This window comes from Thrips palmi, unplaced genomic scaffold (genome assembly GCF_012932325.1).
Source record: "Thrips palmi isolate BJ-2018 unplaced genomic scaffold, TpBJ-2018v1 HiC_scaffold_10, whole genome shotgun sequence".
Taxonomy (NCBI): Eukaryota; Metazoa; Arthropoda; class Insecta; order Thysanoptera; family Thripidae; genus Thrips; species Thrips palmi.
The window spans coordinates 440959-457314 of record NW_023144621.1 but is presented as its reverse complement, the minus strand read 5'-3'; the positions used below and the strand labels follow the sequence as shown (position 1 = coordinate 457314).

Here is a 16356-nt window from a genome sequence, read left to right as displayed (position 1 = left end):
GGGGGCAACCTTCACAGGGTTTTGATACCCACACTACGTGATATGAACGTTATGGACGTTTCTGACGCGAGGGACCGAAAACCCACGCAAGGCCAAAAAAGAAGCCATCAAAATAAAGGGAAATTTTTTAAAATTTTTACGTTTTTCTGGTCCTGAGAGGTAGGCATGAGGTGCTCAACAGTCCATTCTTATTGTTTGTCTTTTTACGTAGTGCGGGTCCCAAAAACCGTGTGAAGGTGTGCCCATCTCAGTGCCCAGAGGCCCCAAGAGACATCACTATTGATAGATTTTCGAAAAAACCCACAATTTGATGCCCCTGGGGGGTAGGCAAATTGCACCCGGCATCTCAATTCTTTTCATGGGGCTTGCCTTGGGTGGGGGCACCCGCCATGCTGACAGGGTGGTCTTAAAGTGGCTGAAGCGGCCTACAAACCGAAACTATTCCCAAATTTTGGGCCGAAATGTAGTCATTTTTGCCCCTGAAAGTTAGGAAAACCAAAAAGGGGGTTTTGGCATTTTTTTTTGTAATAAGCATTAAAAAACGAACAAATCCCCGTTTCGTGTTTGAAAATCGGTCAAAAAATGACCAAGTTCCGTTTTTTTCCTATTAATAGCACTGTTAAAACTTTGAGGGCTCTGCGGAGGTCCTAAAATCTTTTTTCGAAAAGGAAAAAAAACCGTATTTCATTTTTTTCGATGTAGAATCCAAATCCGGGCGGCGTTGGACGATCTGAGCAACTTCCTTTTTTTTTGGACCACCCTAGGGATCATACTATATGCCCGTCCCTCCGTCATTTTTTTTTCCAAAAAATTAACGGGACGGGCCAAAAATGCCGCCGAAGGAACTTCCGCAGATTTGAGTGGATTGTGGGTGATTTACGAAGATTCTCAGTAACTCTACACTCTCAGCCTCTTGCTAACTTTGTCGTCAGTTACCAGGTCCTACTCCCAACAACAATAATATGTGAAAATTTCTTCTGAGATAAAAACAATTTCCCCATAAAATAATTAAGGAATTTTTTTAGGTCAATATTTTACCACAAAAATGTAAATTTATAATTTTAAAAGCGAAAATTACGCTCCTTTTTTCACAAAATTTCTAGAGTTGCTACTGTCCAATGTAATACCCGTTAAAGTCAATAGCAAGGCTGAGAGTGTAGGAACATTCACCGTACGAGGCTTCTTCGTGAAATCACGGAAGAACCTTCGGAAACTTGATTCCAGAGGTCCTTTATTTGGTCAGTCTACTGAATCAGGAGCAAGAGGAAAGTCCTGATTCCTTTTCCTGTCGTTTTTAAGGGGGGGGCTCGCCATTAACACTAAAATTTTGGTTAAATTAAAAAAAAAAACTTTTTTTTCCTGATTTTTTTTAAGGAATTGGGGTTTTCCCTTGGAAAGATCACACTTTTAAGAACATTTTGTAAAAAAAATAATTTATTTTGGGCCACTTTATCAAGGCTCTAAAGGCATATCAAAAATACCTTGCAAAAAGACATATATTCACTGCGCGCAAGGGTTTTTGAAGCTATCCGACAACTTTTTCCAAATCCGTTTGTTTCCCCTGAAACTAGACACTTGGCTTTATAGATTGAACCTCTAGGTTTAAACATCGGGTTTTTCTAACTATTGTTATTTTACATTTCACAAAAAATATTTAAAAGTATACAAAATTTGATCTTTCAGAAGTTAAAAAAAACCACTTGCAGTTGTTCAATTTGGAAACTAGAGGTTCAATTTATGGGTCTTGTTTAGGTTTAACACCAGAAAAAATTTCAAGTCAATACGTGAAACGGTTTGGCCTAAATCATGCGCGCAAGGCCCAAAATATAGCAATTGAGTAAAATGGCCCTAAAGTTTGAACGGTCTAACCTAACCTGTGGAAAATAGTTTACAAATGTTGTCCTCTGGCCGAACGGTTTCGAAATTTGAAACCAATCAGCCACATAATGAAAGGGTTTGATGCAAAGAATTCAAAAATCTCAAAAACGAAAATTTGCTTTTTTGACGGAAATTGACGAGCCTCCCCCCTTAAGGGGAGGTTCTACTGAAAATCTTACTTTCTTCAAATTGAGTCCCACTTTGTATATTCATTGTAAATTTAAAGTATTTTATAGTAAATAGTAAAATATGAAGTTTGGAGGGGAATACATGAGCAGTTCTCGCGAGATGTGATAATTTCGTGTCCTTCTCTCTGGTTCTTCCAACCTAAAGTCGATTTTAACCGGGTCTTTTCCTACCTTTATGTTTTTTGACCTTGCGGACAAGGTACAACTCTCATCAAGATGAAATTTTGCCTCCTTCCACCGTTAAATTGCAAGTTTTACCCTAGAATGTAATTTCCGTGGACACTTTTTGATGTCCTACGCTCCAGATTTGGGGCTTCCCGCCTATACTACAGCCCAAGGGAGTATGAGAAATCACTTTCGGTAAGTGCATTTTGTTCTACGCAAGTGAGGCTACGTTTTGACGTGTAGAACGTATCTCTCGGGTAAAATTTGCAGACACAAGGTGATTCCGAAAATTGTCTTCCACAACTAAAATTCAAAAAGTCTAAAATCGGTTTTTTTGGGACGGTTTTTCTACCTTATGTGCGACCGTTCTGAAACTTTTCTCATATTGTTGGTGCATTCGTTCTACACAATTTGCAAAGTGGCGGAGTAATGTGGCACCATTAGAACGGAAAATATCAAGTTAAATAAGTTCCAAAGCGGCGAAAAAATTGACCTAGCAAGCAATAAGTGTAATTTCCGTTCCACCCATTGCTTGCAGACCATTCAAAATTTTGATTGCAAACCAATCCTTGGGGTTTTGCCTTGTGGACAAGTTGTTCCAGAAAAATTTTTGGGTTTCCCGGGTGGCACTTCTGGTTTGGCTTGTACACCCCATTTTATGCAATAATGTAATTTCCGTGGACTGTAATTTCCGTGGACAAAATGAGGTTTTCGTTGCGTTTCACGTGATTTTGGCCTCGCAAGGGGCCTCAGCTCTAAAGTATGTCGATATTTTTCTGTTTTAAACCTCTCTTATGGAGGGAATGCCATCCTGGAGGGAAATGGGCAGGGGGAAATGGGAAGGCAAGCTGAGGAAAGTCGTGGCGTAGTTTAACACAACATCCATCAGGTTAAACCCGCCGCAAGTCACAAAATGGACCCAAACGAGCAGCGAGCCGACTTTTTGCAAGAGTCTAAGCTTTCGACTCCACTCATCAGATTGGTCAAACACTGTATTTTCTGGACAACCAAGCGGTTTTATGCTGCTTTGTTCGGCGTGGCCGGCATACTGCCTTGACAGTTGTGACTGCGAGTCAGTGAAACCGTTCAACGTTGATTATTCAGATCGGAAAGCTTAACCGAAAGCTTAATGTCTTGCGAAAAATAGGCTCGCTGTATTTTGGGATCTAGCTGACCATTTAAGACTTGCGGTGGACTTAACCTGACCGATATGTTAAGCAACATGACGTCTTTCCTAAGCTTGCCGTTCGAATGCTAAGACCCAGTTTATCGAATAAATTGCAGCAATCTGTTCCTCAAACTCAAAGAGAAATCTTTCCGAAAATATAGGTTAGTAAACGTGGGTGCCAGATATGCTTCCAGGAGGGCTAAATAGACCGCACCGCGAGCGGGCCGCTGTACACCTCGTCACATACTGGTCACACTACGAGTGGGACCTTGTAGCCGCACGAGGTTCTTCTCCGCCAGTATAACGTGGCACCCCTGTAAGGACGGCCGTGTCCCGTTTGGCAGTGCACGCGGGCATGTGTCGGGCCCGAAACGGCATACGATCAAATTGTGGTCTAGCCCGAAATTTTATTGTGAGGTACGCAACATGGAACCAGAATGCACAGATGTGGAGGGAGCTGCCTAAACTGCTAGGCGTTTGCGTTCGTATCGCACCTATTCTAAGGGCCCATTAAAATGTAATTTCCGTGGGCAGTTTCTGAGGCTGTGTAATTTCCGTGGACGGCAAAAAAATTAAAATTGCGATATTTCCTATATTATTGGGGTGATAGCTCGCCCCGATGAATCCATGATCCCTAGTGATGTTCTTAACAAGATAAATGCAAAAAAAACGGTTTCAATTGAACTTTTTTTCAAAAAGTTTCAGGGCCCAAAATTAACCATTTCGCGAGAACTGCTCACCTAGCCCCAAATCCAGTCGAAGAGGAATTTTCTGCTATTTCCAGTCGTATCTTGAAAAATTCTCCTACGCAAAGTTTTTCAACGTAAACTGATGTTCTGGGCATTTTTCACTTTTTTGGTTCATAATTGATAAACCGTGGCATTAGTAACATACTGGGACCATTGCAAAATCATAAGCTGTGTTTTCAACACAGCATGTCACTAAAATTTCAAGAAAATGGTCAAAATCCTGATATTTTAGTGTCTTTTTTTCTGATAGGCGGTGCCAAAATAAATTTGTTGGGTCTCATGTCTTGGTGATGCCACGCTTTATTGCATGTGTGCCAAAGAAGTGAAAAATGTCTAGAACATCAGTTTACGTTGAAATACTGTGCGTAGGAGAATTTTTTAAGATATTCCTAAAATAGGCTGAAAAAACCTCTTCGACTGGATTTGGAGGAAGGTATTGGGCTCTAAATTTCATGTTTGACTATTAACTATGTAGTACTACACATGTGCAACAAATGTTAACACTAGGGCTCAATTTGAAAAGTGCCATTTTTTCAGTAGAACCTCCCCTTAAAACGCACTGAGAGGGTTTCTAAGTAATATGGGGAAAAACTATACGTATTCGGTTTTTGGCGTTTTCTCAATTTTGAGTTCCAGCAAATTTTACGTCAAATTGAAAAAAAAGTGCGTGCCTCGAGGCACACTGTTTTAAAGTGGGTGCCTGCTTATGCATGCAGGCATACACTTTCAAACAGTGTGCCTGAAGGTATACAGTTTAAAGTGTGTGCCGCACTTTCGTTAGCAGAGCAGTGCAGTCTGGACGTACCTCAAGTGTAGCCGCATGCCATTCCAAATGCAGAGGAAGGTACGGGTCAAGAAGCTTCTCGCCGTACTCAAGATGCCTTAGGGTCGCTGGCACTGCGTCTCTCTCCCTCAGTTGGGCTACGGCTGGATCCGGCGGCAGAGCTGAATAGAAGCCGTCAATCTTGAAAGACTCCAACCCTGCAAGAAGGTGGAAGGAAAAACGCTGTTCATCCTCCATTCATATATTTTTGAAATAACAAAACAGCTAAGCTGTACTGCACTTGGTACTTTGGATCTCGTCGAAGATAACTGATGTGCAAGGGGAGGTCGAACATGGCGTCAAAGATGGAGGGCGTTGCCACCCCCTGATTTTACCGAAAACAAACTTTGTGAAAATCACGAAAAAAAACTTAGCAATTTACGGTGCTTTGCAGTGCCACGAGACTTGTCCACAAAATAATTTACAACCTTTTTTTTTTCTTAAAAAAAAAAAACTAAAAAAACTTAGAACTTTCCGTAAATTCCGAGTTCATGCAGTGCAACTGAATCAGTCCTACGTACCTTGAATGAGAGCAACCTGCTTCAGCAATGCACGCAGTCGAAGCTGTGAGGGACAGGGCTTCTTGGCATGAACCGACATAGAAATACGCTTCAAACTTCCAAGAGAGACCTGCCTGCAAATGGAAAGGGCATTCAGTATCGGCGCGGACGCATGGATACGTCAAGCACTGGGATTGCGGTAGTGTGTTTTAGTTCCAAGTTAACAATTTCGATTGTTGAGGGTTACAAAAAGTTGTTGACAAATTGAAAACTCATCTAGGAGGAAGATGATGCCATGAAATTAACCACTTGTGTGGCGCTCCTCCTCAAAGACCTACTATAATGTTAATGCTACGCTTTCCAAGCGGGAGTGAAAACACACTGCAAAGCCGGCGGGCAAACGTACCGCTGGCTTTGCAGTTAGCGCAGATGAATTAATTGCATGTTGGATGGACGAACATGGTTGCCGATGAAAATGGGCGAAAAGGGTTCCAAGCTATTAACGGCGTAAATTGGTTTCGTGCAATTTGGCAACAATGTCACTAAGATCCTTTAAAATCCTCTTAAGAGACTCGGTATTTATAAAGACTTCATAAATCCACGAACATTCATCAGATTCTGCATAAATTGACGAAAATACTTAAAAATGTCACTAAAATTATCCTACATACACAAATGAACTTACACTTCGAGAATAGACCACACTACAAACCTAACTGTCTACTAAGTACACACTTACAAATGCGTGCTTGCAAGTTTACAAACGCATGCTTAGCCAAGTACACACTTATAAATGCATGCTTGCAAGTACACACTTACAAACGCATGCTTGACGCATGGAGTTATACGGCGTCAAGCATGCGTTTGTAAGTGTGTACTTGCAAGCACGCATTTGTAAGTGTGTACTTAGTAGACAGTTAGGTTTGCAGTTCATTCTGGTCGTGGCCGAGTGATCAACAAGAAGAATGACAAAAGACAACTTTTTAGCACTTTTACTTTGAATATTTAAGACCCTTTGCTTGGTAGAAGTTAGTGAGAATATTTTATTGTAAGTACAACATATTTTCAGTGAATATATGCACTCTAAATGCCCTAAATGAGTCTTTTGTGATTCTTCTTGTTCTTCACTTGGCCACGACTAGAATGGTCTATTTACGAAACTTTTGCAAAATTTTCGCCAGTTTCGTAAATTTTCCATTAATTTTTTCTCAATTCATCCATTCTTCACAACACGGTAAAAACGGTTCTGGTTTTGCCAGGAAGTTCCTTGGAAATTGCCTATGTCTTTACCGTGGGCTTCCTGGGAAAACCAGGACAACATAACTAGGGGTACGCGCCGTTTTGTGTGGGCGCGTAGTGTGGCTGAGCGATGCGAATTTGTGCACTTCGGACTGCAGCTTGTGGGCTCATATTGAGTGAAATGTAGGTCTGGGGTATAAATGGGAGTGATTTTTGTTATCAGCACACAAAAACTGTTGGGATCAACGTCAAACTCGATTCCAAAATATTGGTCCAAAATTGGTCCAAATTCGGTAATGCGCGAGTCTGGGAAAAATTTGGAAGTCATTTTTGAGTTCAGCGCACCAAAAACTACAGGAAACAATAAAAAACTTTATTTGAAAATTTTGGTCCAAAATGACCTAATTTGGGATGAAAATATAAGTCTGGAGTCGAAATGGAGGTGATTTTCGTTATCAGCACACAAAAAACTGTTGGGATCAACATCAAACTCAATTCAAAATTTTTGGTCCAAATTTGGTCAAAAATTAGGTAAAGCGTGAGTCTGGGAAAAATTTGGAAGTTATTTTTGAGTTCAGCTCATCAAACACTGCAGGAAACAATATAAAACTCGACCTGAAAATTTTGGTCCGAAATGACCTAATTTGAGATGAAAATATAAGTCTGGGGTAGAAATGGAAGGGGTTTTCATAATCAGCACTCGAAAAACTCCAAGAATCAATATGAGATTCGATTGAAAAATATCGATATCAAATTGATCAATAATCGGTAAAGAATGGGTCTTGGTTAGTCTTCATGGATCACCCTTTGTCGTCACCAATACCCTAATGCCACACCAATGCGATTCCTTCAGTCGAGTAACATTCCATTGCCAGCATTGAATCACTTAATTAGCTACTCGTCTGCTTGACTCACTATTCGATACATCTTTTTCTTCAAACTAATGAATTCACAAATTTATTAGTTATATTTGAGAAGCCTTTTGTCATTCTTTCATTTAAAACCAGTGAAATAAACAATACAGAATGGAATATGTAATCATAGTTTTCATTAAGTGACTCAGTTTAGGGCAGGCTGATCTGAAGCATTTGACGGAGAACAAGTTGTGTCAAATTCAGTGAATCGTCTCATGAAGTCAAATGCAGAGGCCACTTGTTGCTCAATACGCCAACTTAATTTACCTTATTCATGCCTCGTGATAATTTATCTTTAGAGTAAAAGAATACAGAGTAGCATTAACATTGGGCTTACATTAAGAAAGCCAGCTTTTAAATCATTACCAATACTTGGTTCCAGCTGTTGGACACAAGCTTTGGTGAAGTTAAAGGAATCGTCCCATTAAAAGCAATTACCAAGTCACCCACCGCTCAAAACCAGAATCGTCTCATTGAACCCAATATCAGTTCAAAATCTGTTAGCACTAAATATATGGATTATTAATTGCACAAAATACATCTATTTATGGATTCTTTTAATCAATAGATGTAAGTACTAGAATATTTATGTTAGCTTGCAGCATTGCAATAGAGTGTCATTTCCCCGAGACAAACCAAGACAATTAACATGTCTTCTAATTTCAACAGAAGTTATTCATGCATTTACCTGATTTTATTTACTTTGAAATTTAAAAATTAGGATAGTATCAGAGAGAATAAAATCAGTAGATGCACACAAAGGCAAAGAAAACATTCTATTTACAATCCACAACTACACTGCACTGACCTGTTCTCCTGTGACGGGGGAGGGGGAAAAGGGGAACGAAACGCGTAAACCATTCTCACATTTAGTTTCTATATTTTCCTCTGTTGACACCCCGGAAGGGTTTCAATCATTCTAGAATGTTAAAAAACTATCTCAGTACCTATTTGAGAACCCCTTTGCTCTTTAGTTTGTTTATTTGCATAAGTGCCGTCCCGTCTTGCAGACGGCTTGCAAGCGCGGCAGCCGGTATGAGAAATTGGTCTGCCACACGCTGCTACCAACCTAAACACGCCAATTACCTAGTTCAAAATGATGTTTTGAATATTTCAAACGATGATAATTGTTAATCTAAGATAAACTCCCCCTGTAGGATGTTTAGGAGACATCAGGTGTGAAATTTGGATACTATTCGTTCAGTAGTTGCTGAGAAACGTGAGTGATTACATACAGACAGACAGACAGACGCACGACCAGTCACTTTTCGGAGCGCCCAAACACGGCAAGGGCTTCGCTATCGCTCAGCCAAAAAGCTTGGGACTTGAGAAACCAAATACCAACGTTCATATTTCTACACTGAGAATGGAAAAGTCATGATCGGGACTAAAATTTTAGGCGAGGAATTCGTTCTCACCCAAATTCGGATGAGGAGGGTTTCCTCGCCCAAATTTGGGTGATAATACCATACAGCCATACACGTAGCTAATACACCAAAAACTGTAATACACACTTTCTCGCCCAAATGAGAGTGAGGAAGCCTTTCTCGCCCTAACTCGGGTGATTAGGGATTACTTGGACGACCAAAATTAGGTATTGATCAAGACTCTTTCATTCTCAAAGTAACTTGCCTGGATAGCACAGTGGAGGCAAAGAGAGCGTCCACTGCTCTGAAGCTGATTTTGACTTCGGAAATGGCGCATCGTGTAGACGAAACCAGCAGGCCCCACTCGACAATGGTCTCCCTGAGGTCGCAGTACAACTCCAGGCTACGCAAGCAGGGAGCGACACGTAGGGCCGTGACAATCTCCCGTCGTCCAGAAGGTGGGGAACTGTTTATTACAAATTTAACTGAAGTTTGAAGATGTTCTAGGTTGGGTCACAAGCTTTTCTCCAGGTTGCGCTCGAGCTGCGAGTAACCTTCGAAAGAATGCGGCGTAGGGTCAGTTGGGGCAATTGTGGGACACGGGGTAAAAATGGGACAGCTGATTCTTAGTCAAGCATCGAGATTTTAGAACTTAAGCCGTAACACATGTTATTTTCTCAATAAAAACATCACATTTGGTATGTCATGCGTTCAAAAGTTTCAAATCTTGACTAAGAGTCAGCTGTCCCATTTATGCCCCTTAGAGTCAGCCGTATCATAATTATCCCAACTGACCCTAACGAATCCGGGTTCCTGGGTCCACTCGAGAAAAACATTTCCCTAGCATTGGTTTGGCTGTGCAGGGGCTCACCAAATGCCGTTTCCTTCACACTAAATGTTTGGGTAGAATTTTGCACGAACAACTTGCACGATTTTGAGTGCGTGGAATTTGCATAATATCATGCGTAAAGATGCACAAACTTATGCAAATTCACGCACAATTTTATGTACGACGGTACACAGGTATAAAATTATGCATCACCACGTACAGAATTGTACATAAACATTAAGTGTGTTGATAACTGCTGTCACGTACTGGAGCACTGAAACAAGACCACAAAGTTTTGGCTTCGTGGCTACGAAGGCACTATGGAATTGCTTCGCATAATGAATGAATGCTTCGAACTGTCAAAGATTTGGCTTTAATTGCTTCATCCCAGGTGACAGACTGAGATAGGTACACGCTAAATGTTGCTGCACAATTGTGGTGCTGCATGATTTTAGGCCTGTGTGACATTTAGCACAACATAAATAACATAAATTTAAGCAGTTCATTGTGCAAATTCCACCAATAATGGGATTCAGATTTAATTTACATACAAATTTTTTAAACTCTCCACCATTTTTTGGAAACACTGCAAAAGAATATCCACATTAAGCCCCCAGCACCTAAGGGACAAGTTCGGAAGTACGTTTTCACTTACTGCCCGTATGAAGACAGTTTCTTGTTTTTCCAAAGAAGCGGGTCCAAAGCCAGGCGCCTCCATCTGCGGCAAACAGTCCGGCATCCTAGAAGCTGTGCGGCACTCAAGAACTTGAAGACCTCCAGCAGCTCAAAATCGGATAAGTTGGCAATTTCCATCTGCAAAATATACACGCGATACGCAAATGAGATTAATTGAGACTTTGAGGCGTCAGGGCGCGGTCGAGGTTTCCATCAGGAGCCGCAGTCATCCGAACACACCTCTGTCGGACTAGCGTAAAGTAGTACGCAGGAACAAATTTACTAATTTCCGCAGGGACGTGGTCGAGGATTCATTTGTAGATTCATTAAGATTTCATGGTTCTCTGCTAACTCAACAATGTACTCAGAAAATTCTATTTAACATGCGCAGGATAGGGTACTTCGGAGTAAGTCTAGACCGGAAGTCAGCGCCAGAACGGGAGAAACAGAAGAGCGTCGCGCGGCCGTGCTGAGCGGTGGTGGGGGTCGAAATCGGCGGAGTGGGGGGCGGAGGCGGCGCGCGCATGCTACCCCCACTGCGCCGATTCCGGCCCCCACCACCGCTCAGCACGGCCGCGCGACGCTCATTTGTTTCTCCGGTTTTGTCGCTGACTTCCGGTCTAGGTTTCCTCCGAAGTACCCTATTACGGGAATTAGCTAGGATGAGCACACACCTTCGCTTCGCACGCTGGCAATGTAAACTGCTAACTGAAGGTTAGAACTCATTTGCATCCACGCTGAAGAAAGTGCATTGCTTGCACCGGTGACCCCTCAGATAGGTTCACGAAGATTCTCCGTAATTCCACTATATATGTGAAGGTTATTCCGAAATTCGGTACCTTCCCAATCCCCTTACTTGGAGAAAAATTCAAACCAGAAGTCAAGCGGCAAGAGTCTAGGAAGCATCTGCCTCATATCTACCGAGGAAAGGACGGCATAGAAAAATTTCTTCGTATTATGAAGGAATGCTGCATGTTACGAAGGACTTTCAATCATAATACGAAGCATTTCTGCGAAGATTTTACTATGTCTTAGTTTCCTCGGATTTTACAGCGACGCATCGGAAAGCTGGCGGTGCACGGATAAGCTAAGTGCTCTGCGTGAGTGCACACTGAAGTTTCCAGTGTGGAAATTGCAATATTGAACTTGGTGGTTGAGATTGCGGGCGTGAGCCAAACGCCCACCTTTATCCTTCACTCAAAAGAGTCTGCAAAGGCTTCGCTTCGTAACTACCACGAAAAAGAATGCATTGAATGAAATGCTTCACATGACGAAAGACTTCGCTTCGGAATAGAAAGCGGTTCTTCGTAGCACTTACGATGCCTTCGTTATCACCGAATTACGGAGCGATACTCACTGTGTTCTCGAAACTGCCGCAACCTCCCCTTGACAGGCATACGACGTTCTTTAGGTTCTCTTGATTGACAATGTACTTCAGTCTTGTTCCTCTCCGGGGTATCCTAGTTATTTCTTACAGTGAAGTCCCAGCTAAGCGGGAATGCGGATGTGGAGTTCACTTGGCTGCGAGAGCGGAAGTAGAGCAATGCCCTCAGCGCGAACTAAAAAAGCGGTAAGCGGATGCACTCGAAAAAGTCGTATCTCCTCCAAAAGCAATTCCGTCTGTTTCAAATACTTTTCGACACAGGACAGAACATAAGTACATATGTGGACAATTCTCCTTGTAACCGGGCTCGCCACCTACTCCATTTCTTCCCGGCTTTCAATTTTGTTCTTTTTGTTCTTCGATCGGCGAAAACTAGAATGCTCTATTTGCAGTGCGGAATCGTCCACCTCTCTGAAGTCTTTCAGCTAAGGGGGGTAACTGAAACTACTCGGCGCTTCCAATTTCAATATATATTGTTTATTCAATTTAACGCGTTCATTCAAGGCCATCAGTGGCAAGCACCTTGACCTGTCTTACAGAACACGGGACAGTTGAAAGACGTATAACCGCATAAATAGGATGCCAAGTTTGCATCGTTTTCTTAAAGGAACAGTTCGTTTTGATATTCTGCATGCGTGTTAGATTAATTACACATAGTAAGTAGGACTCTTTAACTGCTCAAATCAATGTTGGTTATGAATAGTGGACCTGGCTGAATCCTGTTTCCACGTCCATACGTCTCGGAAGGGGCTAATTTTGACCAACGAGATCCAAAAGGCTGTAATTTGTTTCAAGATGTTCCGTTGTTAATCGCGATCTCGCAATACAAATCTTGTTTTAAGGAGACGCGCTGGCCATTTGGTTCCTACCGAGACTTTTGGACCTGGCAAGGAACTAATGAACTGTTAAATTATTGATGGTGCAACTCTTCAAACCAACGTTTGCACTTTGTGCAACTTGCTCGAATCTACACTTAAATTGCGTGGAACTAAGAAGGTTCCTACGGCATCGGTTTCTAAAGCTAGAGTGATAAGAGCCCACCGGCTCGTTTCTTCTTATCTAGGAAGGTACATCATTTCTTTTTCTTTGAAGAACCGCTACCCGGCGGCCTGCCACGCCTCTTCCTCTTGGGACGGCCAGGTCCCCTTTTCAGTGGACCCTTGCAGTTGCCGCACAGTGCGCGCGAGGGCTCGGCACCCTCTTCGGAGTCGGGCGCAGGCTGCGCTGAGCGGTGGTCTTCGGCCATGCCTCGCGAAGATCTCGGGCGGTCTCGCTTGCGGCGAGCTTGCCGCCGGCGTCTTAGGCGAATCGCAAGAGGAACGTCGGAGTCCGAGGAGCGCCGTCCCTCCCTGTTCGAAACTGAAGGAACTTCTTCGACCGGATCTTCTTCGTCGTCAGAAAAAGGGCTCTTCAAGACAGGAAACTGAAACGCCTCGCACGAAAGGAGCTGCAAAGACTCTCCCATGCCTGCATCTAAAAAGAAGAAACAGAAGAAAAAGAAGAAGTTCACTACAAATCCAAAGGTCAGACTTCTCACCACTCCAGAGGGACATGAAGTCTCACCAAAATTCGGTCAACCAAAAAAGTCTTGCCATAAAATAGTCAGACACAAAAGTGCCGTCACAAAATGGCGAGACTTTTGTGTCTGGCCGCCCCCCAAAGGCCTACACTAATGCGCGGGGCGGTTACGGCCCAAAGGCCGTGGTCACACTGAGAATGAAAAAGTCATGATCAATACCCAATTTTGGGCGAGGTTTACTTTCTCGCCCAAATTTGGGCGAGGAATGTTTCCTCGCCCAATTTGGGTGGAGAAAGCTTCCTCACCCAATTTTGGGTGAGGAAGGGTGTATCAGCTCCCTATATAGCTCCATAGTATTATGACCCAAATTTGGGTGAGAAAACTTTCCTCACCCAAATTTGGGCGAGGATAATTTCCTCACCCAAATTTGGGTAGTAAAGAATTCCTCACCCAAAATTTTAGTCATGATCATGACTCTTTCATTCTCAGTGCAGGCAGAAGTCTAGCCATTTTGTGGCGAGACTTTTTTGTCGGACCAAATTTTGCCGAGACTTTCAGGTCTGACCAAAACTTGTCTCGCCATATACCTCATTTCTCGCCATACGACATATTTTGACGCAAAATCATTCCATCCAATTCGCAGAGTTAACTTATGACCAAGCACGGATTACATTACATAGATCGCGGGTTTGGATTTTCTTGGCGATTCGGAGAAGGGTGGGAAAAAGGGGGGAGGGGAATTCCTATTTCAGAAGAGAAACGAAAACAACTTGGCACCTCTACACACATTTTAAGACACGAAAATTTTCGGGAATTTGCAGGAGGAAAAAAAGTTATCTTGATTAAAGGTTCAACCACGCAATGAAAGTTTGTATTTTTTGTTTTGAAGGCAACTCACTACCCCAGCACTACCGAGTCTAAGTACAAGAATGAATTTGGATGTACGAAAGGGACACGCGAATTTTGCCTTCATCACCAATCCCGACCCTCACTGTCCTTTTTCCAGTTCAGGAATGATTTAATTTACGACCTACCCTTCAAGTCTGGATCTCCTTCAGAGTCGGCGTCGTATTCAGCACAGTCCCGGAGGAAACCTGCAAGAAATTTCAAATTAAGTCCACTATGTCCGCAACCTGCTTCATTTCATTCCCGCATCACCAACAAACGTGCAAACCAACGTGCAAACCAACATGCAAATCGAAATAGTCCTAATGGGTGCCACAGCCATGCAAAGAACAAGGTAAATCGGTGGAACAGGGTTTTGTTTTCTTTTTTGGAACAATATACAGGAAACCGACGACCACGCAATGTTTCGGAACAGATCATATCGTTACTGTTAAAAAGTTTTGAATTTTCATAGCAGTGTTGATGGTAATTTTTCGAACACGGATATAAATTTTACAAAAATCGCAAATTTCACAACATGGTAGCGTTGTTCTCTTAAGTTCAGAATAGCTTCAAATCTTTCTGTTTCTTAACCTACGGATTGTTTCGTAAACGCGCATGAATAGTTTAATAACCTGGGTTCTGCTAGGCTTGCAGCAGTTGGGTATGTACACCAATCGATACAATAAAGTGAGTTAAATTGCTTGCAATTGTTTTTTTTTTTTTTTTAGAAAAAGGGGAGGGGTATGCGTCAAATACCATACGATCGTTTTCGTGCGGATTGTGATGATTTGTCACCGTAAGTTACGCTTAAATTTGCACGTAATTATGGGACACGGTATAAATGGGACAGCTGATTCTCAGTCAAGATTTGACATTTTTGAACGCATGACATACCAAATGTGATAGTTTTACTTAAAAAAAAAAATATTCGCTACGGCAGAAGTGGTAAAATTTCGATTCTTCACTTGTAATCAGCTGTCCCATTTTTACCCCGTGTCCCATGATTACCCCAACTGACCCTATGATTCATGGTGCCATTTCAACGCATGTGACGCTGACCCTTAAAGGATCTGAGGGTGCAGAGCGCCACTCGCTCCGCGAGGGTCGGAGGCAGCGCTCAGCTCGACGCTGAAGGTTTCAACGAGTCGCAGAGTTGGTTCGCGGCTCTTTTCGAAAATTGTAAAATAAACTGGTAATTGGAGGAATTTCTCGGAAATAAATGAGATTGAAACCGAAATGTTTTCAAAATGTGTCAAAAGAACACTAGGTTCACTGAGAATGAAAGAATGTTGATGAATATCCAATTTAGGGTGAGTATAATTACATCACCCAAATTTGGGCGAGGAGGCTTTCCTGATCCAGATTTGGGTGATGCACAGTTAATTCAAATGGCGGAATCCGTAACGGTTCGGCACAGAAACCGCCAGTTAATGATTCTGAATTTGGTAGTCACAGAAACTGGCATGGGCTAACATAAACTGACAAAGGCTCCACAGAAACTGGGATGGGCTCACAGAAACTGCCAAGGGGTTGCGGTCTCGCTGACCAACCTAACCTCACTGTGTCTCTGGATGCTTTTGTTGTTTTGGACATGATTCACATATTTTGATGAGTGTGCATACTTTTTCTTGCTTTGACAAGTCTATAAATTAATATTTTCCTTACGCGGTACATCTACACTCTTTAATTCCAATAATATAACATCTCAAAGTCGCGAGGTGGAGGGAATCGCAGTTGACGATTACGGTGCAGTGTAGTCCGGATTCCGTCGCCTGTGCGCAGAATGGATTTGCCGTTGGCGGTTTTGGTGCAAAACCGCCCCGGTATTTACCTGTCGGTTTCTGCGATTTGGGGCTCTCAGACCACTACAGATTCTGCCATTTCAATTTACTGTGTGAAGGGTGTATTGTCTACCTCTACCTAAAAAGTATTATCAACCAAATATGAGTAAGGAAACTTTCCCCGTCGAAATTTGGGTGACAAAATGATCCTCTCCCGAATATGGATGACAGTATACGTCACCCGAAATGTTAGTCCTGACTATGCCTCTTAATTCGCAGTGTTATCTTC

The 16356-nt window shown here is 42.4% G+C and overlaps 2 protein-coding genes across 2 annotated transcripts in view; one reads left to right on the top strand and one right to left on the bottom strand.

Moving 5' to 3' along the window:
- Positions 1-16356, top strand: part of LOC117646678 — a 586045-nt gene that overhangs the window by 174887 nt on the left and 394802 nt on the right. The window lies entirely within an intron of this gene.
- The window catches only part of LOC117646070, a 38552-nt gene continuing 32671 nt past the window's right edge, over positions 10476-16356 (bottom strand). The window contains exons 15-17 of the mRNA XM_034386743.1: positions 14433-14492; positions 12981-13352; positions 10476-10633 (exon numbers count right to left, since the gene is read on the bottom strand). Coding sequence (XP_034242634.1) covers positions 10605-10633; positions 12981-13352; positions 14433-14492 — 461 coding nt within the window. The 3' untranslated portion in view covers positions 10476-10604. The remainder of the gene's footprint in view (positions 10634-12980; positions 13353-14432; positions 14493-16356) is intronic.